Source organism: Peromyscus maniculatus, chromosome X, assembly GCF_049852395.1.
Source record: "Peromyscus maniculatus bairdii isolate BWxNUB_F1_BW_parent chromosome X, HU_Pman_BW_mat_3.1, whole genome shotgun sequence".
NCBI lineage: Eukaryota > Metazoa > Chordata > Mammalia > Rodentia > Cricetidae > Peromyscus > Peromyscus maniculatus.
Window position 1 is genome coordinate 134,971,126 of NC_134875.1, and position 24,438 is coordinate 134,995,563.

At 52.1% G+C, this 24,438-nt stretch overlaps 3 protein-coding genes and 1 long non-coding RNA gene across 7 annotated transcripts; 2 read left to right on the top strand and 2 right to left on the bottom strand.

The window, feature by feature from the left end:
• The first annotated feature begins 549 nt into the window (after window positions 1-549).
• Magix (MAGI family member, X-linked) lies at window positions 550-6,385 on the top strand. Of its 2 annotated transcripts, XM_006995065.4 has the most exons (6): window positions 550-702; window positions 1,564-1,710; window positions 3,744-3,826; window positions 4,427-4,663; window positions 4,757-4,925; window positions 5,824-6,385. In XM_006995065.4, exons 1-6 carry the CDS (start codon window positions 654-656, stop codon window positions 6,114-6,116), a joined length of 978 nt encoding a protein of 325 aa, XP_006995127.1. In that variant the 5' UTR covers window positions 550-653; the 3' UTR covers window positions 6,117-6,385. The 2 variants fall into 2 exon arrangements, with proteins under 2 accessions (XP_006995127.1, XP_042125446.1); XM_042269512.2 differs by lacking the exon at window positions 1,564-1,710 and having other exon boundaries at window positions 588-702.
• LOC143270908 (uncharacterized) lies at window positions 6,198-9,655 on the bottom strand. Its single transcript, XR_013048118.1, has 2 exons — window positions 9,336-9,655; window positions 6,198-8,688 (listed from the first exon to the last, which is right to left on the bottom strand). It is a non-coding gene; the product is annotated as an uncharacterized LOC143270908 (long non-coding RNA).
• Window positions 9,656-9,675: 20 nt separating this feature from the next.
• Plp2 (proteolipid protein 2) lies at window positions 9,676-13,125 on the top strand. The gene is made up of 5 exons (XM_006995064.4): window positions 9,676-9,912; window positions 11,239-11,391; window positions 11,496-11,591; window positions 12,074-12,164; window positions 12,560-13,125. Exons 1-5 carry the CDS (start codon window positions 9,817-9,819, stop codon window positions 12,577-12,579), a joined length of 456 nt encoding a protein of 151 aa, XP_006995126.1. The 5' UTR covers window positions 9,676-9,816; the 3' UTR covers window positions 12,580-13,125.
• On the bottom strand, window positions 13,108-23,430 carry Prickle3 (prickle planar cell polarity protein 3). Of its 3 annotated transcripts, XM_076562228.1 has the most exons (10): window positions 23,282-23,386; window positions 22,640-22,788; window positions 22,066-22,151; window positions 21,058-21,241; window positions 17,568-17,681; window positions 16,976-17,113; window positions 15,838-16,041; window positions 15,559-15,745; window positions 14,494-14,802; window positions 13,108-13,950 (listed from the first exon to the last, which is right to left on the bottom strand). In XM_076562228.1, exons 2-10 carry the CDS (start codon window positions 22,769-22,771, stop codon window positions 13,349-13,351), a joined length of 1,956 nt encoding a protein of 651 aa, XP_076418343.1. In that variant the 5' UTR covers window positions 22,772-22,788; window positions 23,282-23,386; the 3' UTR covers window positions 13,108-13,348. The 3 variants fall into 3 exon arrangements, with proteins under 3 accessions (XP_076418343.1, XP_006995125.1, XP_076418342.1); XM_006995063.4 differs by lacking the exon at window positions 22,640-22,788 and having other exon boundaries at window positions 23,282-23,430; XM_076562227.1 differs by lacking the exon at window positions 23,282-23,386 and having other exon boundaries at window positions 22,640-23,245.
• Window positions 23,431-24,438: the final 1,008 nt, after the last annotated feature.

Genomic DNA, 24,438 nt, shown 5'->3' on the forward strand with positions numbered 1-24,438 from the left:
AAACAAACAAACAAACAAACAAATATTCGGGACCAAATTGGCCAGCTCCTTGATATTTCATTTTCCAGTTTCCAGAACAAGAGGAAATAAATTTGTGCTGTTTCAGCCTTCCACTCTGTAATATTTTGTTATGGCTGCCCAAGGAGAAGGCGACAAGAAACAAAGGCTTCATAAACACTCATACTCAAGTCTTTATGGAAAGTGTGCATCCTTTTAGATAAGTACTCAGGAGTGGAATAGGTGGATCATATGTGTATGTTTAATTAGTCTTCTTTCTGATTGTTTAATTTAAAAAAATACTCACAAGCTGTTTTCTAAAGTTAGTATACCTTTTTACACTTCCAGCAGTCTAGTTAAGTTCCATTTCCTGCATATCTTGTTTAACAATTGCAATACTCTGGCTTTTCAGTTTTAACCAGTTCCCAGTTAGAAGCGCCTGGGGCAGAGCAAGGCTAAACTCGGACTTTACAGGCTCCCACAACCAGGCCTCCTCGCCTGCGGCCAGGTAGGTCACCTCGCAGGTCCGGACGCCAGGCCTGGGACTGGCCAGGCAACAGCCGCGTCCAGGCCTGGGCTAGGAGCCAACTGAGCGCGCCCCTGTGCTAAAAACTAGTCACCTGGCTGCCCCGAGTCCACCAGGCGCTCCACAGGCCATGGACTCTCGCTCTGGGAACACCGCAGACCCTAGAGGGAGCAGAGGAGGTACTGGCGTGGGTGGAGAAGAGAGGAAGGGAGGGAGACGTCCCAGGCCACCTTGTCTTGCCTGTCGGCTCTTAACCATTTCATCCCCCAAGTGGTAAACATCAGCCTTAGTGCGCAGGCTGTCCGGGTAGCAACCAGGGGCCCAGCATGGAAACTGTATTTCAGGTCCCTACAGACTCAAGGGTGTGTGTGTGTGTGTGTGTGTGTGTGTGTGTGTGTGTGTGTGTGTGTGTGTTGGAGGGGCACATCAGACTCTGGAGACCTAGCTCATCCAGAAGAACCTAGAGGCAGGCAGTCTGTAGGGCATTAGGAGGGTGGGCTGGGGGGGGGTCTGTGGAGGGGGTACCTGGAGATACTTGTACCCTGAGGGGAGGGACACTGGGCCTTTAAGGAAACTCCTGGGTGTAGGAGGGATTGCCTAGTTTACTAGAGGTGAAATTGGGGGCTTCAGGGTTGCTTGCAAGGAGAGGTTTAGGTGGGAGAGTCCAAGCAGGGTCCCCAGAGACACGGCGAAAGAATTCTGGCATCTAGTGTTACTAGAGGACCCTGTGGTGAGCTCCAAAGAAATTTGTTGGGTGCTCAGAGGTGTCCAGGTCTATTGCTGTCAAATGGCTGCCTCCCGGGACTTTATGGGGCAAGGCAGCTGGCAGTGCATACAGATGGGGCAGTTGGGGGATGGTGGTGGTGGTGGTGGTGGTCCCAGGAGAGGAGGGGACTGTCGGCGATCTCTGGAACTATAGGAGTAGCCAGGAATCTCCGTATATCTGGAGGGACATTTCTAGGTCTTTGGACTTAGGAATCACTCAGGTCGGGGCTGCACGGCTCTGGGTCCATGATGACTTGTCTCCTTCTCCTGGGCAGGAGGTGGCCTACCTGGGTCCGGGGGCTCCCGCGCTCGGCAGCTCCTGGAGCGGCTGGACGCACGCCCCCTGGCGGCCAGAGCCGCAGCGGACTTGTCAGCGCTGGCACGAAAGGCAGGTGCCACATTGCGCCTGCGCCACAAGGAGGGTAGGTGCAAGGACTCGGTAGGGCGGGGCAGGTTTTGCAGCCAGAAGGCCAAGAACTGTTAAGGAGTGTGATTCCGCAGGGAGGGGTTAGGAGGGAGCGAGACCTCGCGAACTAGAGTGTATTCCTTCAGGGTTATTGCGATAGATGAGTTTCAGAACATATGTGGAAAGTGCTGGGCTGGGTGGTTATTAAGAGGCTCCGATTTGGCATTCGTAATCTTGGACACTCAGCAACTGTAGCTACCTGCAACACATACACAAACCAGGGTGCAGGAGGGGGTGGCTGGGAAGAAGGGAGTTAGCAGGAGTGGAAGAGGGTTAAGAGGGCATAATGGAAGTAAGGATGATTTCAATACATTTTATACATGTATGAAATCGTCCAAAATGTCATTTCCAAGAGGCAGCACTTAGGGAGAGATGAGTTCTCTACAAAGGGGTGAGCCTGAAATTCCAGTCAACCCGTGGAAGCTCTGGACATATCAGAGGAGATCGTTCTTTGCTTAGTTTCTTGTGTGTGTGTGTGTGTGTGTGTGTGTGTGTGTGTGTTTAATGTTTTAGTTTTTATTTAATTTTATAGACAGCATCCGTCTCTCTATGTAGCCCTGGATGTACCAGAACCCATTACTTGGACCAGGCTGGCCTAGAGCTCAGAGGTCCGTCTGCCTCTGCCTCCTGAGTGCTGGGATTAAAGGTGTGCACCACCATGCCTGGCTTTTATTTATTTCTTTATCTATCTATTTACTTGTGTGTGTGTGTGTGTGTGTGTGTGTGTGTGTGTGTGTGTGTGTAGGTATGTACACATGACTGTATCAGATCTACCCGGAGCTGCAGTTACAGGCAGGTGTGAGCCTCCATATGCGTGTTGGGAATTGAACTCTGGTTGCCCTGCAGGAGTAGTGGGAACTCTTAACTGCTGAACTATCTCTCCAGTCCCTTGTTTGGTTTCACGAGACAAGGTCTCATGCTGGAGGCCACATTGGCCTCAAATTTGAGCCAATATTCCTGCCCCAGCTTCTAGAATTTTGGGATTATAGTCTTCTGCTGTGGGTGGATCTTGAAATGTGAGAAATGAAATAAATTTTGTAGGCTAATGAGAGGTTGTAGTCTAGATTTTCAGGAACCTAATCTGGGGATGGTAACCTTCCTGAAGGCCTTAGGTACTTTTTTTTTTAAAATTATTGTGTTTATTTAACTCTTTAGGTACTGGGGCCAAACTCAGGATGTGGCACATGCTAGGAAGTCACATTACTACTAAGCTACAGCCACTTAGGGTGTTACCTAATGCATGTAGCCAATGTATTATTAACATCTGGGAGGAAGGCATGGAGTATTCAAATGGATGGTATAGGATTAATTTTTAAGGAGTTGAAGCCAGATGGGGGTGGTGCATGCGTTTAATCCCAGCACTTGGGGAGTCAGAGGCAGGCAGATCTCTGTGAGTTCAAGGCCAGCCTGGTCAACGTAGCAAGTTCCAAAGTTCCAGGACAGCTAGGGCTGTTACACAAAGAAACCCTGTCTTGAAAAACAAAACAAAACAAACAAACAAAAAAAGGGGGCACTGGTTGCTCTTACAGAAGAACCAGGTTCAGTTCCCAGCACACACACATGGTGGTTCATGATGTAATGCCAGTTCCAGAGGATCTGACACCAGGAATACAGGTGCTGCACAGACAGACATGCAAGCAAAACACCCATACACATAAAATAAAGTAGAAACAAAATTTCCATGTTTTAATTTTATGTGTGAATATTATGCCTGCACGTATGTCTGTGTACCACACGCACACCCAGTGCCTATGGAGGCCGAAGAGGGCGTTAGACCCTCTTGAACTGGAGTGACAGACAGTTGTGAGCCACCATGTGGGTCCTGGGAATTGAACCTGGGTCCTCTGAAAGAACAGACGGTGCTCTTAACCACTGAACCCTCTTCCCAGCCCCCAGTAAAAATAATTTTGAAAAAGTTAACCCAGGAGTCCCAGGTTGTTTCCATGTCAGCATCTTTTGATATTCCTCTTTGTCTCTTCCATATCTTAGCTGTTAGTGTTCTGGATTCTGCAGATATAGAAGTCACAGACAGTCGCCTGCCTCATACCACTCTTGTGGAACATCGATCCCAGGTACCACTACTCAGTGCTGTGCTTTTGTTGCATCCCCTGTAGCCCAGGGTGGCCTGGAACTTGATAAGTAGACTAGGCTGCCCTCAAATTCATGGTGATCCCTCTGCCTCAGACTCTCCGGTGCTAGGATTACAGGCATTCACTTTCTACACTGTGCTGGCTAGTCTTATGTCAACTTGACACAAGGGAGTTCTCTGAAAGGAGGGAACCTCAACTGAGAAAATGCCGCCATAAGATCTGGCTATAAGGCCTTTTTTTAAATTAGCGATTGGTGTGGGGGCGCCCAGCCCACTGTGGGTGGTGCCATCCCTGGCCTGGTCGTCCTGGGTTCTATAAGAAAGCAGGCTGAGCAAACAATGGGGAGCAAGCCAGTAAGCAGCGCCCTCCGTGGCCTCTGCATCAGCTCCTGCCTGCAGGTTCCTGCCCTGTTTGAGTTCCTGTCCCGACTTCTTTTGATGATGAACAGTGATGTGGAAGTGTAAGCCTAATAAACCCTTTCCTCCCCAAGTTGCTTTGGTCACAGCATTTCATCACAGCAGTAATAACCCTAACTAAGACATTCACCCAGCTAATTTATGTATACTCTTGCCCTTATTCCAGCATCGAAGGCCTGAGACTCTGGGGACATGTATGGAACCACCTCCAGTAACCCAGAATAAGGCAAGCTATGCTTTGAAAGTACCCCAAGCCACTGGTCAATTTTCTGTGGAGCTGGTCCGAGGTCCTGCAGGCTTTGGTTTCACTTTAAAAGGAGGACGAGGTGTATCTGGGCCTGCGCCGCTGGCCATACATGGACTGCTGAAGAATGGGCCAGCCCAGCGATGTGGTCGTTTGCAGGTTAGCTCTCAGCAGCAGGCCATTCATAGATATGGTCCCTGTCCTTGCCAAGTGTTCTTCGTCTGCCCTTCATACGCCACTGTGTTCTTGCAGGCCGGTGACCTCGTGCTCCATATCAATGGAGAGTCAACACAGGGACTCACTCATGCCCAGGTGGTGGAGCGCATACGCACGGGAGGCCCCCGACTTTGCCTAGTACTCCGCCGGCCTCAAGAGATGGATGCTAGAAGGATTGAGGAGGGTGGAGGCCATCAGAAGAGAGGTGAGGTGCTGAGTTTCCCAGGGAAGAGAAGCAGGGATCAGAGAGGGGAAGGAGAGGATCAGAGAGTAGAGAGGCTGGATCCTGGGTAGAAAGGGTTTAGTGGTCTCCGTGGGGACTGTAGAGGTCCGGTGCCGGGGCTGGGTTATAGAATTCACAAAATCTGAGACAGGGAGGGGGGCATCCCAGAGCAGGAACTTCAGAGAGAGTGCTTTTGAGGTCCTAGGAGAGGAGAGTCCGGGATAAAAGCTGTTTTTTAGAAGGGTCAGTCTCAGGAAAATGGGGTAAGATTACAGAGACGGAGGACTCTGCCGTCTGGGATGCAGTTCTGTGGGCCGGCGCTTGCCATCTGAGAAGCCGTGTGGAGTCCATCTCCCAGATACGCTCTGTATTTACAGAGTAAGGGGTTTAGTTGTGAGAGACAAGTAAAGGGGGCTGGCAAGGCAGCTCAGCAGATAAAAGTGCTTGCCACCAAGCCTAACGACATGAGTTTGATCCCCGGGACCCACAGAGTGGGAGGAGAGACTTGGTCCACTCAAGTTGTCCTCTCTGACCTCCATACGTGAGCTTCCCCCCCTCCAATGTTTAAGCACTGATCAGCAGGTGAGAGGGCAGGGAACCAAGGGAGAAGGAGCGAGAGAGGGGCGTTCAGAAGTCTCACATAGGAAAGCCTCACGCTCCAAAGGTTTGACTTCCTTTGGGCAATGATTTCCGTGGAGGCCATGTCCTGGATTGCAGAGGTATATCTGGAGGGGGTAATGTCTGGGTTTGTGAGGGAGTGGCACTTCTAGGCCTTGAAGAGATCGTTCTCGAAGGCTTTTCTGGCCACTCTTAGCCAAGGCACCGATGTCCATTTCCCCACTCCACCACCCAATCTAACCCTCAGCATTGCTCTCTCCAGATTGCAGCCCGGATCCTAGGGGAAGCAGGATGACAAAGTCTCGCAGCACTATTTCCCCAGTTCATCACCCGCCCAAGACCCGGACCAGTCTGGAACCTAGTCCCGAGGCAGTGGCTGCTGGCCACGTGGTCCCTGCAGTGGAGCACCCCACAGAAGACTTGGACGACCGCCTCCCTGGCACCCCTGGGCCCTGGCTGGTGCCCAGTGAGGACCGGCTCTCACAGGCTCTAGGGGTTCGGGGCGGGGGCGCGCAGCTCGCTCAGGAAATGGCAGCTGGTAGGCGGAGGCACTGAGCACCAACAGACAGCTCTGTGCTCACTTGGTGACGTCTCACGTGGTTTTAGCATGCCTGATCGCCTGGCTCTAGCTTTCCCCTTAGAGTTTTAACCTGGTCTAGTCCCTTCCCATTGCGCATTGCTCAGTGGACTGGTCCCCACCCCTTCAAGATGCCAGTGGTACGGCCCTGCCGGAGCCCAGAGTGCTCGCACTCCCTCCCACCCCCGCGCGCCTCAGATTCTCCTAGTTCTTTCCCGGTCGGGAGGTAATAAAAAAGCTGGATCTAGTCCTGACTTGCCAGGTGCTCTAGGCGGGGTGAGGCTTCCTCCCAGTCCACCCTGGAAGGGAGGGCTGGGTTGATCTGGTTTCGATGAAGGTCCTATGAAACCATCCGAAAGCTGCGTGTTCATGCCTCCAGATGGATCCTTATTTCTGTTTGCTCCCCAGTTTACTTTGCTTTGCTAAGCCCTGCACTTCTTCCTATTCATTCATTTCACGTTTGGAGAACGCATATTTTTGCATGTGGCATGGGGAATGCAGAAGTGGGCCAGCTGTGGGCGTGCCCCAGTAGGCTCAGGGTTCCCGCATGGAATCCTTCAGACCCTCAGCCGACAGACATCAAGATAAGCAAATCTAGAAACCTGGCGCCTTCCTCCACCCAGAGTCTGCGGTCTCCTACTTCCTGCTTGAAAAACTAGCTTTAACCGGCACGTAGACTGCTACCCTACTGCTACCCTGGAGGCGCGGGCTGGGGCCCTGGACCCCACTTAGGGACAGAGTGGGGAAGGTCTGAGTCAGCGCCTGGAGTGGTTCATGCTAAAAAGGGCTGTTAGAAATCTTTGGTCCACGCCTCCTCTTTTCCTTAGAAGGTGGTAAACTGCTCTGGGCGGTCCTGGTCTCGGGAAGAGACGAGTTTCCTCCACCCTGGGAGCTGAGTCCTACTGTCAAAAGGCTTATATGGACAACCCGGGGAGCCACAACGCAGGCTCTAGCCAATGCTACAAATGTCCAGTCACCTTTGCTGTTAACCACATCCTGAACACTCAGTCCCATCCCCCAAAGAGGGAAGTTGTGGTCCAAACAGGCAACTTTCGCTCCTCTAAGGAGGATACAGGGAGGGGAGAGAAATGACAGGACCAGAGTCTCAGGTGGCTCTGAGGGTGGGGGTGGGGCAGACTGCAAAACTAAACAGGGACAGCTGGCAGCTGGGATAGAGAGAAGCGAACACTTGAAGTGTTAGTGCTGTGAACAGTGTGCGGGTGTGTGGGGGTGACTTCCAGCTACTCATGACTCAGAGTAGAGTGGGAGTATGGCTCCCCAGAAGTCAGGAAAGGGTTCTAGTCTATAATCCTAAACAGTCACACCCATGGGGACTAATATAGTAACCGCAGCCACCATTTCCTTAGTTTACCTTCATCCCTGCCCCTAGCTTTAATGGGGTATTTATTCTCATCTCGTTACACACCTGCTCACCGACTCGGAGAGATCATCTCACAAAGAGGGAAATGAGGCCCAGAGAGTGCCAATCGGTTGGCGGGGGCAGAGCTCAAAGCAGGATCAGCCAAAGCTTGGTTTTGAAACCTTTCGTCTTAATCTCGCCCCTACTTGACAAACAGCAGCTGGACCTCAACTGGATACCTGCTCTCGAGAGTTCTATGGTGGACAGCAGGGAGCTAGACAAAGCTCTATCGTTGTGCGGCTAGGATAGTGAAAACAGACTGATGCCAGACAAGAATGGCAGGAATGCACAAAAGAGAACTTCTAAGAGAAGTCATCTAAAAAAAGGGGGGTTCTGGCTGGAGATTGTGTATCCCTATAATTCCTCCATGTGGGCAGCTGAGTGAGATAAGAGAATCACAAGTTCTAAGCCCTAAGCCACCTTGGGCTACACAGTGAGACTGTTTCAAACATCAAAGGAAACGAAAAACAAAGAAAAGGAGGGGTCATGTTGTGGGAGATGGTGGTGGGCTGCTGGCTTCGACTGAAGACATAGCGTTTGAAGTGGAACCTGAAAAACCAGAAGCCAAGTGAATGAAAGGCTGGGGGAAGGGCATCCAGTAATGAGACCGGCAAGCACAAAGGCCAGAGGCAGCTAAATTTGTCCTGTTCTACAAGTGCAGGTATTTGCCGCTGCTTGAACGCATGCACTCAACAGGGAGAAAAATGTTTCAACCTTTCCATTACTCAGTCACTCCTTCAACAATGGCAATTGTAAACGGGAGCTCCTTCATTTGAAAGGGATCTGTGTTTGGGGTGGGGGCAGGCAGGACCTTAGATTGAATTCGGGCCTTCCAATGATGTCTTGACACTTGAGACGAGTATAAAACCAATGTTCAGAAGACACTGTGTGTGGGGGTGTGTGTCCTGATTTCAGAGTCAGACACTAACATGGCTAGGAGAAATTAATTGCTCAGGAACACAGTGCAAAATGTCATCTTTCTTACCCAAAATTGCATTCCAAGAACCATCCCCTTACCTTGCCCAGCTCTCAGCAAAAGTGTGTACTTTCCCTATTCTTCACCAAAGCTGCCTTGGCCTCTCTTCTCAGAAGCAGAAAGCTGAGGTCCAGCACGTAGGCTGAAGACTTCCCTGGAATTGCCCAGCACAGAGTAAGCCACTGGTTCCCTCGGCTCTAAGCAGATTACTGATATGCACTACTCTTTACCAGGTGACCACCGGGTCCTGTTCTCACCCAGCCTTTGCAGCACTATTGACACATTTCACACTGCACTATCCTTTGTATATAACCAAAGCTTCCCAAACTCTGGAAACCGACTGCACCCTCCCCACCCCAGCTTGGTATCATTTGACTACAGCACGTGACCTGACCTACTCAGGAACAATGTTCAATCTTTCTTCATCTCACTTATTGTGAACATTTACACCATTTCTTGAGGTAATTGAGTTTTAATACCCCAGATCCTGCAGAGAGTGTTAGGTAATATACTATCTATCAGTAGTTCTCACCTTTCCTAATGCTGTGACCCTTTAATATAGTTCCTCACGTTGTGGTGATCCCCAACCATAAAATTATTTTCATTGTTACTTCATAGCTGTAATTTTGCTACTGTTATGAATCCTAATGGAAACATCTGTTTTCTGGTGGTCTGAGGCGACCCCTGTGAAAAGGTCGTTAGACGCAAAGGGGGTCGCGACCCACAGGTTGAGAACCATCGCTATATACGCAAAGGGAAAACCTTCTAAAAGTCAAAGCACTCCGAATTCAGAAAACATACCTGGTCTCGAGAATTTCGGGTTTAAACAGGGCCTCGGCTGTTTTTTTTTTTTTCCCCAGCCAAGGAAACTGAGTCACTCTATTGCTCTATTGCGTGTTGGCCTTTTGGTTAAGATCAAATGTAGGAAGTCAGAGTCGCTCGGTTCGGAGTGGAAGTAGCGCTTTTGCATTTTTTGAAAAGCTAAGGGTCTCTATATTCTTGCACCTGGTATCTGGAGTTGCCAGACACCTCGAAGATGGAGGTGTGCACAGGACCCGTACTGTCTTTGGCCGGAGGGCAAAGGGGGCTTCCGGGGCGGCAGCCACCTGGCCCGGCCCCCTCCGGCCCCGCCCGCTTCAGCTAGGCGCGGTGATTCATTCCCTCCTTTGCCCGGGGGCCCCCTTCCCGGCCAGACGGCGGGACAAACGGTTGGGTGTGCAGCGACTCGAACTCGTGAGCCAGAAAACAGAGCTTCTGCGCCCCAGCGACTCCAGCACACACCATGGCGGACTCTGAGCGCCTCTCAGCTCCTGGCTGCTGGTTAGCCTGTACCAGCTTCTCTCGCACCAAAAAGGGAATTTTCCTGTTTGCTGAGATTGTGAGTGTTCTGGGACCGGAGGGTGGGCAGAGGCCGCGTGTGCAGGCTGGACCGCTCGGTCCTGGACTGTTCGGGTTGAGGCAGGCACGTGGCCAGGCTGATTGGCAGTGGGGTGCAGGTGGGTGAGTTCGTGGAGGAGGATCGAAGCCAAGGTGCAGGGGGTTCGGTGGGGCATGGGCGAAGTAGTGGAGAGCTGGAGGTGCACTGGTGAGGCGACGAGTCCATAACTTATATTGGGGGTTCGGTGTGGGGGGCGTAGACTCATAGTGGATCCAGAGAAGGGGTCCTGGGGAGTGGATGTCTCTCGTGGCAGGGCGTGGCCGGCCTGGGCACTGGCTGGCGGGCTGGCAACGCGCCCAAAGGCGGGGCCTGTTGGGGTGGGGTAGAGCTAGTCCCCTAGGGTAGGGCTCTCCACCCTTCGCCAGTTTTCCCTTGCCAGTTTGGGACTGGATGGGAGGTCCTTAGCTCTTTGGATGGTTATAGGGAACTTTGGTTTTCCATCCCCCTCCAAGTGGACACTGGCTTTGGGTCACTTATAAAAGAGGTGCGGCGCCTTTAACGGAGCCCTGCCCTTCTAGTGTCAGTCTCACCCCTGCCCAAAGGGGTTGCCTGGGGAACCGCACGTCCCTCCCCTAAAGGCATGGACGCTGGCGCCACCAGCGCTCACAAAACACCTGGCAGAGCCACTCCCCTCAGGGAAAGGGGAACCGAAGCACATAATTCTGCTCCTTTCTTACCGGGTGACCCTGGGCAAGCCACTTAACCTCTCTATGACTCAAATCTCTCATGTGTAAAATAGAATAGTAGCTAGCTCATTAGATTGTTGTGATGATTAAGCGAAAGAAGACATGTAAAACTCTAAGACAATGCTTGGAGAACACAGAGCACGCGAGAGGGGTTTCGCAATTCTTGTGTGTCATTTTCTCACTCCTGGTAGTTCTTGAGAAAAGGGATTTTTTCTTTCCTCCCCACCCCCACCTCTCTCTGCTGAGTGGGCAGAACTTGGGGCCTCGCACATGTTAGGCAAATGCTCGCAGATGCTCGGCCACAGAGCACATCACCAGTCTTGGGAAGTGGATTTGAGTTTGAGATCTATTCTCTTCTTTTCTTTCATTCTTTCTTTTTCCTTTTGGTTTTTCGAGACAGGGTTTCTCTGTGCAGTTTTGGAGCCTGTACTGGAACTCGCTCTGTAGCCCAGGCTGGCCTCAAACTCACAGTGCTGGGATTAAAGGCGTGCGCCACCACCGCCTCCTGAGATACCGCTTTTTTAATTTAAACCGTTGCTCTTAACCCGCGGCTGATTGCGGTCCTCTGTCCCCCTCTTAGATACTGTGCCTGGTGATTTTAATTTGCTTCAGTGCTTCGACGTCAGCATACTCGTCCCTGTCTGTGATTGAGATGATCATTGCTGCTGTCCTATTTGTCTTCTACATGTGTGACCTGCACTCCAAGATATCATTCATCAACTGGCCGTGGACTGTGAGGAAGGGGCCAGGACTGCGGAGGGCGGGCAGCGGGCTTGGGAAGTTGGAATGGTCTGGGGCACTCTGGATGCTGAGATTACCACCTTTCTCCATCCACAGGACTTCTTCAGAGCCCTCGTGGCGGCCATCCTCTACCTGATCACCTCCATTGTTGTCCTTGTAGAAGGAAAAGGCAGCTCCAAAATTGCCGCTGGGGTAAGAGCCCAAGAAGCAGATCCCAAGACAGGAAGAAGGCCTGAGGATCTAGGGACCTCTGCAGGAGTGTGAGCCACACCAGGCCAAAGTTGCTAGCAGGACTTGGCGCAAAGTCTGGCCCCGGACTTTGATTTTATCTGCCAAGATCATTTGCTGTAAAACACTGTCCCGTGTCTGACATAGAGACCTTTGTCAACATGGTAGGGTACCATCTGCTAGAACTTTGCCTCAAATGTAGTATGAAGCATGCCCTCTACATATGAGCCAATGGGGGTGCCTGACCTGTGCTGCGAGGTAACTGGGGAGATGGTGGGGTAGTTCGCATTCAGACTCCTGACCTTTCTTTCCCTGAGGTCCCCTGGTTTCCTAGCATAGGGCTGGATGGTCATTATCCCACATAGGCCGGTCCCTGGAGGTGGGTACAAGAGCCTGAGTAGGTAGGTACATCCTCTAATCCATTCCCCTCGCTCCTGTCTCCTCAGGTACTGGGAATATTTGCTACATTGCTCTTTGGCTGTGATGCCTACTTTACCTTCCCTCTGAAGCAGCAAAGACATACAGCAGCCCCTACTGGTAAGAGAGAGAGAGAGAGAGAGAGAGAGAGAGAGAGAGAGAGAGAGAGAGAGAGGATGTGTGTGTGCGTACCTGTGTGAGTGTGTGCACACACGTGCATGCATACTGAGAGCAGAAAAAGAAAAAGGGACAGGTGTAGTGGCAAGTGTCTATCAATCCCAGCAGTCAGGCAGGTGGATCTCTGAGTTCCAGGACGGCCAGGGCTACATAGTGAGACTCTGTCTCAAAAAACTTAAAAGGGAAAAAAAAAGAAGGAAAAAGGAAAAGGACCTCCCAGGGAAGGGTCTGATTGCCAAATCTGTCCTGTATTGATGTGCCAGGAAATATTCTAAGTGTGTGAGCATTCCTGCCGGTAAAAGGTCGATCTAGCAAAGCTTTCTTTCTTCCTCTCGCAGACCCCACAGATGGCCCGTGATCCCCAGTCACCTGTCTCTGCTACCTGCAAATAGCTCCTCCATCAAAAACTTCCTCTTGCCAGATGTGGTGGTCCGTGCCTTTAATCCCAGCACTCAGGAGGCAGAGACGCGTGGATCTCTGTGAGTTCGAGGCCAGCCAGAGCGACACAGTGAGACCTTGTTTCAGAAAAAAAAAATACCTCCTCCTGTTTCTACAACACTCCCAGCCACTTCTCTGACCCCACTGAAAGTGCTTATGGTACAGGAGATTGAACCTGGAGCCATCCGCATACTAGGCGAGCACTCTCCGCTGAGCTCCATCCCCTGTAAAAAGTGCCTTTGATGGGACAGTTTTGTCCTCCTGGGTGTGCCTAGGTCCCGTGTCTGTGTCCGGTCCCCCCTCCCCCCCATTGCTCTGCAGTACCAGCAGCTGACATGAGTTCTGCTTGAACCATCCCCCCACATAAGCTACAAGATGAGTGAACCCACTACAAATTACCTTTTCTCTCTGTGGGGTGAGCTGTGAAGGGCTAAATAAATAATAAACAGATTGTTAAAATCTATAATGAATAAGTTAATTTTTTGATCAATTGTACGTTAGCACCAGGAGGGAAACTGAGGCAAAGCCACCGGAGCAAGGAAGCCAGGCCTGTTTTTTTTTTTTTTTAAAGAACTATTGCATTGTTCCACTAATACAAACAGAGGGTGGAAAGGGGGCCATGACTTAGTGTAGGGGAATCATCGATTACACTGACTGGACAGTAGAATCCCTTCTAACGTTGCCTGCCTTCAAGCCACGATGCAGTTCTTGTCTCGGGTCTGGCGAGGCATCACTGGGTGAGACACCTGGACAAGTGGCGGGGCTGGGGAGTTAAAGGTTTCAGTTGCGGTGTCCTGAGTGGCCCTGGCCCTGGACAGGTGAGGGGGCAGCGGGATCCGTTCCCCTAGGAAGAAGCCATCATCCTCAGAGGACTCTGAACTGGGGCTAGAGGGCGAGCTGGAACAAGATCCTGAATCCGATCCCGATCCCACGTTACATCGGTGGTGGCCATGTCTGCCAGGATGGTGGTGGTGATGGTGGCTCCCGCGGCGCCGGCGTCGGCGCCGGCGGTGGCGGCAGCTGGGGGCCCGGGGTGGGGGACTTCGTGGCCTGCGGCGCTGGGCTGGGGGTGCACTCAGGGTCCGTCGTGGACCTCCCTCAGACACCAAAGGGTCGCGAAAGCTGACACGCGGGGTACTCTGGCGACCAAAGGCATTATCATCTGAGTGCAGGGCAGGATGGCCAGGAGTTTCTGGGGGTGGCTCAGGAGCACTGCGGAGCCCCAGCTCAGGCATAGAGTGGCGGTGAGGGGCCCCTCTCAGAAAGCGGGGAGGCTCGTCTGGGCCTGCAGCTATAAAAAGAAAGATGTAAGACTTGGTATCTGCCCGCTCTCTCTGGCCTTTACCTGAGGGAAGACTTGGGAATTCCTTCTTTCCTCTACCGGGACTGGGAAGTGGAGCAGGGGTCAGAGATGGGGCACCCCAAAGTTTGACTGTTGGTGCAGGCTTTAGGTGGAGGGATGGATAGGAAGTAAATCAGCCTGAGTAGGGAAGGTTTGCTGTATAGGTTGTGGTCTGGGAATGGGGTGGATTGGCCAGAAGGGGATATATCAAAGGCTGGAGTAGATTTGGTTTGAGACAGAATGGAGGGGACGCCTGGGTGGAGGGTGACCAGTTGGAGGAAGTGAGGGAAGTACTTGGCCTCAAGATGGGACCAGTTTAGGTGTCCTATGACCTCTGTGCAGGTGCAGGGCAGACCCAGGGTTCAGCAGACAGGTGGAGTCAGAGACCGAGGCCTGAAATGGCCTGAAATGGAGCCGAGGAGGAGGAGGATGGGCCCAGCTACTTGGGAGCCAGAATGCTTCAGGCAAGGCTGGGAAAAAGGCAGGGCTCACCAGGCTCTGCTTTGGTACAGGTGCCTTTGCTGGCTGTCTCAGATGTCCCCTCCGCCGCCGCCGCCGCCGGGAAAGAGGCCGAGGAAGCTGTGAGCGGTGCGGTGACTGTGCCGGCGCTCCAGCTGCGGCGGCCAGGTCCTGGGGCGGGGGTCTCGGCCCCAAGGCTGCAGGCTCGGGAACAGAAGATAAGGCCGCGGCGTGGGAGAAAGGGGCGGCCCAGCAGGGCTCGACCACAACGGCTACAGCAGAAGCAGCGATCTGAAGCGTGCCAGTGTTGGCCCTCATAAGCCATCTGGCCTTGGTCCAGGCCTGTGGGGACCAAGAGGAGGAGGAAAACTGAGGCAGCATCCATAGGCTATCCCGCTATGGTGGGATCTTAGGAAGATGTGGGGGTATTTGAGGTAGGGTACCCTGATTTTCTTCCCCACTCCCAGAAGGGGCCCTTTCTCTGAAGAAAGCAGATAATGTGAGATTTGGCCCTCATCTTTCTTATCCCTTGGAGGAGAGGGGCTGGCAATGGTGCCCTCTCCTCTTTCTTCCCTGGGATGCCCATTTAAAGGGCACAGATGGGCACTGAGCTCTACTATGTGGACACTAGGGGTTTCAGGCAAACGGAAGGCTGGATCTGAAAAGAGGCATGCACAGTGCCGGCAGGGCTTAGGTAAGACATGGCTTTGGTGGGAAATAAGCCAGTTTTAGAAGGTAGGATGAGGGAGGAGAGTGGGAAAGAATAGAGCGTAGCTCTGGGCAGTGAAGGCTTCCTTTTCGAGTGCTGAGATCAGAGGGTGCTCTGCAGGTGGATTTAGGCGTGTGGTGGGGGACTGATGTGCAGGTGGCATTTACAAAGCATGGCACATGGGTTGAGGAATATAGCTCAGTGGCAGAAAGTCTGTTGAGGACGTTGGAGACCCTGGCCCTGAGACCCGTCTCCTGCACCAAAGGGCGGGGAGGGTTAGGAGGGAAGAGGAGGAGGAGGCGGCAGTGGAGCGGGGAGACAGAGACAGAGAAGGCGAGTGGGCCCAGCTGTTCTACACGCATCTGTCCTGTCCCATCACGTTCACCCACCGATGTGTTCCCCACAGGCATCACAGTACTCGGCATGGCGAGCCTCGTAGCAGGCGCAGCAGTGGGGGCGGCTCTGACGCATCACATAGCGCTGCCCTCCTAGAGAAGCCTCACACTCGAAACAGCAGAAGTGACCCATGTGCCAGTGCCGGCCCTCGGCCTCCGTGCATTCCGGGGAGAAGATGATCTGCAGGGCACAGAGCCCCTGGGGCTGTCAGGAGAGCTTGCTTCGGCCTCTCTCCACCCTCCATTCCCACCTCCGGCCAGGGAGGCACAAACCTCGTCACATGCTTGGCAGCGAGGGCGCAAGCATTCGGCATGGTGGCGCCCACAGTAGACCTTGCCGGCGTGGTAGAAGTAGATGAGGTCAACCAGCAGCTCCTGGCATGTGGTGCACACAAAGCACTGAGGGTGCCAACAGGCACCAAGGCCTGCTCGACTGGCAAATACTGCAATGTCCCCACCTCCGATCTGCTTCCCACACTGCCAAATAACAGACAGCACCACAGTCACCAAGAGAGTCGGAGGGATGGGGTCAGCCAAGCATGGGACAACTTGAACCTCTCCCATGGTGAACCTTGTATATATATATATTTTTTGGACAAGGTCTCATGTAGCCCAGGCTGGCTCTGAATTTAATACACAGCTGTGGCTGGCCCTGAACTCCTCATTCTCCAGTAACTAGCACCACCTACAGGATAGATTTGAGATAGTTCTCACTCACAAGGAGGAGGGGGGACACCTAAGAGACTGACTCTGCTCATGGGAAAACCATAAAGACAGGCCTCAACCACCATGGGTGGCCTTACAGGCAATCCTTCCTCTAGGTGGTTGGGGGAAATCTTAAGTGGGGAAATCCAGAGGAGGTCTCAGCCAATGGACCTCACCAAATAGTTTTAAAGACAGGTTCCCACCCACCAGAGATGGCCTTGGAGACAAATTCCACCAACTGTGGAGGGCTCTATCTCAGGATTCAGACTACCACTATACATCAGTTTATTATTTGTTGGTGTTATTAATTTCCATTGTTGGGGATGGACTTGTAAGTCAGTTCTTTGTTTTGAGACGGGGTCTTACTATGTAGCCTGGGCTGCCCTTGAACTTTCAACAATCCTTCTGCTACAGCCTCCTAAATGTTGAGATTACAGGTGTGAGCCCCCATGCCCAGCTATGTGGGTCAAATCTTAATAACAAGTCCCGATCACAAGAAGACCAAAGACAGTCCCTGCTTGATGCCCTCTGCATGGAGGAGAGGAAACCACAGAAATGTACATCAAGGCCTTCTCAGAGACAGCTTGGACCCAACAGTGGTGTCTAGGGGACAGGTTCTATTCATCAGAGGGCTCTAGAGACTCCCCACTGGGCGTTAGGTAGTAGGCCTCGGGGTCTTCACTTGGCGAGGCCCCCTATAGCTCACCTCCTCGCAGATGGCCCCAGTAATGGTCACTGGGAAGATTCGAACGGTACCCCGTCCCAGATTCTCCCGCTTCCGCTGCTGGCTGAAGGCTCTCAACTCTTTCTTCTCCTCCTCTTCCAGGGCCGTGCAGTATTGTGCCTGGGGAGAGGAGGAGTCTTCTAGACTTCATCCATGTTCATGGAGTTGACTTCTAGGCCATTATATATATATAGCCACCTAGCCACGTAGCCACCTATTGGAAATACCCAGTCCTCACCTCTTCTCTCAAGGCTTAGCTATGTTTGGTTAAGGAATGTCCCCTTCTGGCTCCTGCTTCCCCAGACCTTTCACTTCAGCTCAGCTCACCTTTTCTTTTTTTTCCCCCCAAGACAGGGTTTCTCTGTGTAGGTTTCTCTGGAACTCCCTCTGTAGCCCAGGCTGGCCTGGAACTCACAGAGATCCACCTGCCTCTGCCTCCCGAGTGCTGGAATTAAAGGCATGTGCCACCACTGCCCGGCTTCAGCTCACCTTTTCTTAGCTGGCCCGGTTCATTTCTTTCCAGTCACCCCGAATTTGTCCAGGCTGTGCCCCACTCCTGGTCTCCTTCACTCACCTCACTGTCATGCGGGGGCAGCTGGTGCAGCAGCTGCTTTATCCTGTATTTCTCCCCAGGACTGTTGACATAGGGGACCTTGTCCTCTGGGAGGCAGCTGAAAAACTGGTAAACCTGGGAGGACATGGAAGGGGGAGAGAAGAAAACAGTTACAGTTAGGGGTGAGCCAGGATACAGAGTGGTCACGGGTCCCTGGTTCTATGGGAAAATTAAAATCCCCCGAAGGGCACTTCTCCTGATGCCATCCTCTTTCCCAAAGCCCCTGCGTGGTTGAAGTGACCTACAGAGCAAAGCTCCAAGCCCCGCTTCCTTCTTCCCTTTACAGTAAAACTTCTCAAGACTTGTGAGCATTCCCAGGCAGTCTACTTCCTCGGCTCCCATTGTATCTTGGGCCCACTCCAGCCAGGCTTCGGGCCCTGCCCACCCGCAAAGCTATTAAGGTCACTGGGGACGTCTGCATTGTAAAAACCATTGTTCGGGTCTTAGTCCTCATTGGTTAGACCATCAGTAGTTCAGGCCCCAGCTGATTACGCTCTCTTCCTGCAAACAGTTTCTTCCTTTGGCCTCCAGAATACCGCAGAGCCCTGGTTTCCTGCCTTCCTCACTGCCTGTTCTTCTCCTCTTTTAAATTGTTCTGCAACCAGTGGACCCCTGAATATGGGATGGTTATGGGGCTTAGTCCTTGGTCCTTCTTAGAAACTGCATGCACCTTCGTGGCTGTGACTACCATCTGCTGGCTAAGGTGTCTTACACGCAGCCCTGTGACCTGTCTCCAAGTCCTAGCTAACTAGCACCACCAACGGTGACTCAAACATGCTCAGATTGTCTTTCTTTTCTCTCTTCTTCCCTTCCCTTCCATTTTCCTTTGAGATGGGGGGGTCTCCATATGTAGTTCTTGCTGGTTTGGACCTTGCTGTTTCCATCAGGCTGGCCTCAGCTTCCTGAGAGCTGAGAATACAGGCATGCACTACCATGCCTGGTTTGCCTTGATTTTTTTCATACTACTTAACTCATCCATTCATCTGTAAGGTATTCTTTCGCTCTTCACTCCTCTCTCACTCTAACCATTACTGAATATATATGTGTATATACACACATGTATTATACATCTATGTATACATATACATATGGAAATAGGTAAATATTGAGACATGGTCCCACTCTGTAGACCTAGCTGGCCTGGAACTTGATATGTAGACCAGGTTGGCCTTGAACTCACAGAGATCTACCTGCTTCAGCATCCTGGGTGCTGGGACTAAAGGCCTGTGAAACTGTGCCTGGCTTTCAATTTCTTTTCTTTTCTTTTTTTCCCTAGACAGGGTTTCTCTGCATAGTTCTGGCTGTCCTGGAACTTACTCTGTAGACCAGGCTGGCCATGAACTCAGAGATCTGCCTTCCTCTGCCTTGCTCAATTTCTTTCCTTAAAGACTGGGGACTTGTTAAGTAGTCTAGCCCAGGCTGGGTCACGTAGTGAGTTCCACACCAATCAAGGGATAAAAAAGCCCTGTGTCAGAAAATCCTCCCCCAACAACAAAAGGCAATGTATCCCAGAATTGAGGCCAGGAGGTGTCACCCACTCAGTGGTAGTGCACTAGCATGTGCAAAGGCCCAGTGTGCTCTTCCTAGCTCTCTATGTATTTCCAGACCCAAGCCTCCCTCAGTAGTCACCCAGACGATTGACACAGTTTCCTCCTCACTGCTACAGGTTGTGACTGCAGCCAGCCAGATACACTGTTGCGGGATGAGACAAGTCGGTCCCTCTTCTCACACCCCTCTTGAGCCTCTCCCCTCATTCGGAGCCAAGTTCGCCCCGTGACCCCCAGTCCCTCTGACCTTTCCTGTAACTCCTCTCGCTTGGCTCACTCTGCTCCTGCCTCACATTTCCTCCCACGGATGTGCCAAGCACATCCGGCCTCGGTGCTCACTACTCACTTGGCCTGGACTGTGCCAAGCTCAGATTTCGGCAACGCTCATGTCTTCACCTTCTCCAGGGCAGCTCAGACAGGGCTTGCCTGGACACTCTATTTATAATCCTGGCCGCCCTCCCTCTCTTCCCCTCAACTTTCTTTTTTTATTCCCCAGTCCTTCTACCGCCTGACACACAGTCATCCCTGTGCATGTGAGAGTTCCATATTTGAGGGTTTAACTAACCAAAGGTATTTTTAAAAGATCCATATGAACTGAACACCTACACACAGACTTTTTTTTTTGTGCTGTTGTTATTTTTTTTTTTAAAGATGGGGTCTTATTATTAGCCCTGGATGGCCTGGTATTTTATAGTCTTGAACTTGTGGTAATCCTCCTGCTTCAGCCTCCCCAGTGCTGAGATTACAGACATGTATCACCACACCCAGCTATTTTTTCCTAAACACTATATTTTTTTCTGGTTCTGGGCTTGATTCCAAGGCCTTGCACATGCTAGGCATATTCTTCACAACAGAGCTACAACCCAGCTCATAAATAATATAACTTCTTATAGCATTTACAGCATATCAAGTATTATAATCTAAAGAAGATTTAAAGTGTATGGGAAGATGTTTGTAGGTTCTATACAAATAGTATGCCATTTTACGTAAGGCATAGGTTACATACATTGCTATGCAAGTTTATGTAAGAGACAAGCATCTTTGGAATTTGGTATTCCTATGTAGGAAAATAAGTATCTGCATGCATGTGCATCTATGTGTATTTTAGTGCTGGAGTTGGAATCCAGGGTCAAATGCATGCTAGGACAAATGCTCTATCCCTGAACCATACCTCCAGCTTATGTTTTTCTTTCTTTCTTTCTTTCTTTCTTTCTTTCTTTCTTTCTTTCTTTCTTTCTTTCTTTCTTTCTTTCTTTCTTTCTTTCTTTCTTTCTTTTTTCCAGAGCTAAGGACCGAACCTAGGGCCTTGCGCTTGCTAGGCAAGCGCTCTACCACTGAGCTAAATCCCCAAGCCCTGTTTTATGGTTTCTTTACTGTCCTCGGTGCCTAGACATGGCTGACATACAAAAAATGCTCAGTAACAATTGAACGAATACATCCATGGTGATGTGATGAACAAAGTATGGATAGACTAGAAATGGGGCTGGAGAGATGATTTAGCCATTAAAAGTGCTCTCTTGCTCACCAGAGAACCGGAATTCAGTTCCCAGCACACACATGACAGCTGACAACCTCCTATAACTCCGCTTCCAAGAGATCTGATACCATCTTCTGGCCTCTTCAGGCACCCATACACACCTGGTGCATAAACACACACACACACACACACACACACACACACACACACACACACACACACTTTAAAAAAAAGAAAAAAGAAATGGGATGAAAAGTGAACAAGACCCAGAGGAACTGGCCCAGTGATCACTCAGAACAGAGAGACACTGACAGTTGGACCACACTCCAGCATTACTCCAGAAATAGGTTCGCACTCAAATCCATATGTGCTTGCATATGTGTGCACCCACTGGAGAATGAGAGTGGGTGGCCAGCAGGGTGGTCACCTGCTCTGGCTTAAGGCCAGGGGGTACCCAGGCATACTCCTCTGAGGCACAGCCTGAGTCGTCATCAGAAATGGAGTGGCGCTGGAAGTCTGAGATGAGCCGGCACATGATGCGTTCGAGGTCCACAGGCACGGTGTGCACGGCATGCTCCTCCCGCGGGCATTTGCAGTGCTGGCAGATCTTTCTGCGAGAGCCAGGAGAGGAGTCAGTTACTAAGGAGTTGTCCACCCGGACCCCTAGGCAGCCCAGGTCCGGCAGAAGGGCAGGACACGCAGATTAACACCAAAGGGCTCCGAGCTGGGATAGAGCTCTGTGCTGGGACCAGGGCTGACAGGAGTTGGGGCTAAGCCAAGGTCTGACTCTGCTTGTGACCAGGCCATGGGACACTGACTGTGCCAGGCTCAGCTTCTGGGGCCTAGAGGACTGGGGGTTGGTGTGATCCTGGTATGCAGGATATTAAGGGGTGGGGCTTCAGGGGCTGAAGGACATCACCTAACTCTTCCAGCTCTGGTACGTGGGTCAGATTCTCAGGACAACGGGGGCGGGACTCCGGGACTGAGACTGATGTCACAAATCAAGGCGAAAGAGTCTGTACTCTGTGGGGTAACTACCCCTGAAGGCAGATCTTGTGTTGAGGCCCTGAATTTCTGTATAGGGGGAGTGGGAACATGACTGTGAGTCTGTGGGACTATGGATTCTTAGACTTTGGGTGCAAGGCTCCGGTAGGAGAGAATACTGGGTCTAGAAGAAAAGTTCGGAGCCCAAGAAGAGGGCTGAGGGAGTCTGTGGTAAGGGCTAGAAGGTCCCTTTAGAGCTGGGACTCAGACTTGGGAGAAGACTCTTTGGGGGGGGGGGCAGGGCTATGGAACTCTCTTGGGAACAGGTCTCTTGGGAATGAGTCAAGGGGCGGGGCTCTGGAAAGGACTTGGAGGCTCCTTTCCCAACTCTGCTCTGTGGGCGGAGCCCAAGCCTTGGGGCGGGGCTCTGACCAAGGCTAGGGTCACTTACCTCCAGCCGTGCAGCAGGAAGCCTGGGCACTGTTCCCTGCAGGAATTGCAGGGCTGACCATGAGCAGGGTCCTCTGCTTCGGGAGGCTGTAGTGGGTGAGGGCAGATGCAAGACGAAATAAGGTGCGGGAGTGGGGAGGGAGAAGTCAACGCCCGTTTCTCCACTCCCAGGCTCGCAACCGCAGGCTGGGGCCTGTCTCACTGGGGGCAGCGCTGGGCAGGCTGAGACCGCGCCTGGAGCGCGGGGGAGGAGGAAACAATCAAACCAGAGGCAGGGCAGCTGAGACCACTTTCCTGTACGTTCCTTTTTCAGGGAATTCTCCAGTCTGGGCTGCTCTGTCCCCTGTCTAGTTCTCAGACAGGTCCGTCAGAGAGAGTCCTCTCCCTATTAAGAGAAGGGTCCCTAATATGGGCATTCCCTCTCAAGGCTCATTCTGACCCTTTCAACATCCAGTTCCACAAGGTAGGCGTCTGCGAACCCATCCTTCCCTGAAATCCCTCATGAACTCTGGGCAATGCCCTTCCCTAAGAAGTGCTGCTGCCCCTCCCCCAAACCCTGCTTCCATCTCTCCTACCTGAGAAATTGAGGAGTATCTATCTTTAGGACCACAGGATGTCCCTGTTCCATTCAGAAGGCCCCAGCCCAAGAAATCTTTGCCTTTACCCTTCATATTGAGGACTATTCTCTTCTTTGGTCCAGATTCCATCTTTCTTGGTTAGAGATCTTTCAAAGAAAGAGAGGAAATCCTCCTATCTAGGAAGTCAAAAGCTTCCAAACTCCGATGGAAGCCTGGAAATCTTATACTAAATCTTAGTTTATTGACTCTTGGTACTCACAAGTGAAGGACCCCCAGTCTCATTTTACAGTCCTCCAATGTAAGCGGTTCCTTATTCACAAACTCAGGACGTCCCTGCCCAACCGCATATCCCAAGACTCTATTCTTTTCACCTTTAGGATTAAATCACAGGAAAGGGAGGTGTCCCCAGATTGCAGCGGGGATAAAAGTGTGAGATGTGTTAGGGGGTTGAGCCACCATATCTACACGTTTCTGCATCCACGAGTGTGCTTCGATCCCAGCGCCCAAGTCTAGGGAAAGCTGGAGAAGGGAATTTCCAGGCCCTCCTTGGGGCGCCTCCCTTCTGTCCGAGTGCCTTGCCCCCTCGCCCGGGTCTCAGTTTACCCCTGACCCCCACCACTGCCCTTGAGCCCTGCTCACCGCACGCCCGGAGCGGCGCCTCCGGGACCCACGCGCGAACATGGCGCGCCTAGACAGAGTCAAGCTCAGCTGGGTCAGGCGGATGTAGTCCTCCGGGCCGCCAGGCCACGGCGCGTCCGGCCTGGCAGCGCTATTCCGTAAACTTGACTCCCGGGTGGGAGGAGCACGCCTCGTAGGGCCCGCCCCCCCGGCCTGGAGTGTCTAAGTCACCACCACGCGGCCCCAATGCAAAGGTTAGTGAGCGCCTTGCTGGAAAGCCTGGAGTTGGGAGTTCATCCCAGGGCTAGAGCCAGAGCAAGGTGTCAGGAGGCTGAACCTCCAGTGTCCCTGCGGTGCCACAGGGCCTTTAGAGTTTGAAAGCTGGAAGCGAGCAAGGTTGGACGTGGAGACATGATGGTATACTAGAGTGCTTGCTTGGACGAATAAGGTCGATTTATCTTGAAAGCTTTGGGGGGCAAGGGTCAAAGGCACCTCTTGGTCCCTTCCCAGAGTCTTTTTTCAGGATGAATGTTACAAGAATGGTTCCAACCTCATCTCCAGTCCTAGTTGGTGCTCTGGTGCTCTGACGGTCCTAGACCTATTCCATTTTCAGAACCAGACCTAAGATTTATGTGGAAGAGACTGAAGTCACTGGCCAGGTTCCGAGGCCTGTTCCACGTCTTTCCAAGGCATCCACATCCAGCCACTGTGCTCACCGACCCCAGCCCAAAGAAGTAGGTCTTACAGCTCTCCTTCCTGCTCCCTATTTTTCTCTAGCCAGGTAGATCTCACCTTCCCTGAGCGCACTTCCAGAGCTGGGTCTCTCTTTCCTGCTCTTGGCATCTCTGGGCCTTGGGGCTAGGAAGGGGTCAAGTATTGGCAGCCACAACTCAGAACTCAGGCGCCCGAGTGGAGTCTTTAATTAGGCATGAGGCGGCAATTGGTCAGACAGGCCTTTCATCTTGGGCGCCCAGGAACTCCCCCTTCCACCCCCCCCCCAACCCCATTACACACAACCCTGTCACTTCCTGACCCTTGTCCAGGGAGGAACTGGGGTCCGGGGAGGAGTATGTTCATCAGTTCATCAGCCTCCCCACCTGGTAGGTCTCTGGTTCTCCTGCTTAGGCTGAGACAGAAGGAGACAGCTACCACAGGACCTAAGGGCTTGGGTAGGACGA

What these genes read in the sequence shown, in the direction of transcription:
- Magix (XM_006995065.4), top strand. Translation starts at nt 654, where the DNA reads ATGGACTCTCGCTCTGGGAACACCGCAGACCCTAGAGGGAGCAGAGGA. An exon ending in CCCTAGAGGGAGCAGAGGAG is followed by an intron (nt 703 to 1,563) that starts GTACTGGCGTGG and finishes TCTCCTGGGCAG; the next exon opens with GAGGTGGCCTACCTGGGTCC. An exon ending in GCGCCTGCGCCACAAGGAGG is followed by an intron (nt 1,711 to 3,743) that starts GTAGGTGCAAGG and finishes TCCATATCTTAG; the next exon opens with CTGTTAGTGTTCTGGATTCT.
- Plp2 (XM_006995064.4), top strand. Translation starts at nt 9,817, where the DNA reads ATGGCGGACTCTGAGCGCCTCTCAGCTCCTGGCTGCTGGTTAGCCTGT. An exon ending in TCATCAACTGGCCGTGGACT is followed by an intron (nt 11,392 to 11,495) that starts GTGAGGAAGGGG and finishes CTCCATCCACAG; the next exon opens with GACTTCTTCAGAGCCCTCGT. An exon ending in ACATACAGCAGCCCCTACTG is followed by an intron (nt 12,165 to 12,559) that starts GTAAGAGAGAGA and finishes TTCCTCTCGCAG; the next exon opens with ACCCCACAGATGGCCCGTGA.
- Prickle3 (XM_076562228.1), bottom strand. Translation starts at nt 22,771, where the DNA reads ATGGAATCTGGACCAAAGAAGAGAATAGTCCTCAATATGAAGGGTAAA. An exon ending in TTCCTGCTGCACGGCTGGAG is followed by an intron (nt 21,242 to 22,065) that starts GTAAGTGACCCT and finishes TGGCTCTCGCAG; the next exon opens with AAAGATCTGCCAGCACTGCA. An exon ending in CTGGGGCCATCTGCGAGGAG is followed by an intron (nt 16,042 to 16,975) that starts GTGAGCTATAGG and finishes GTTATTTGGCAG; the next exon opens with TGTGGGAAGCAGATCGGAGG.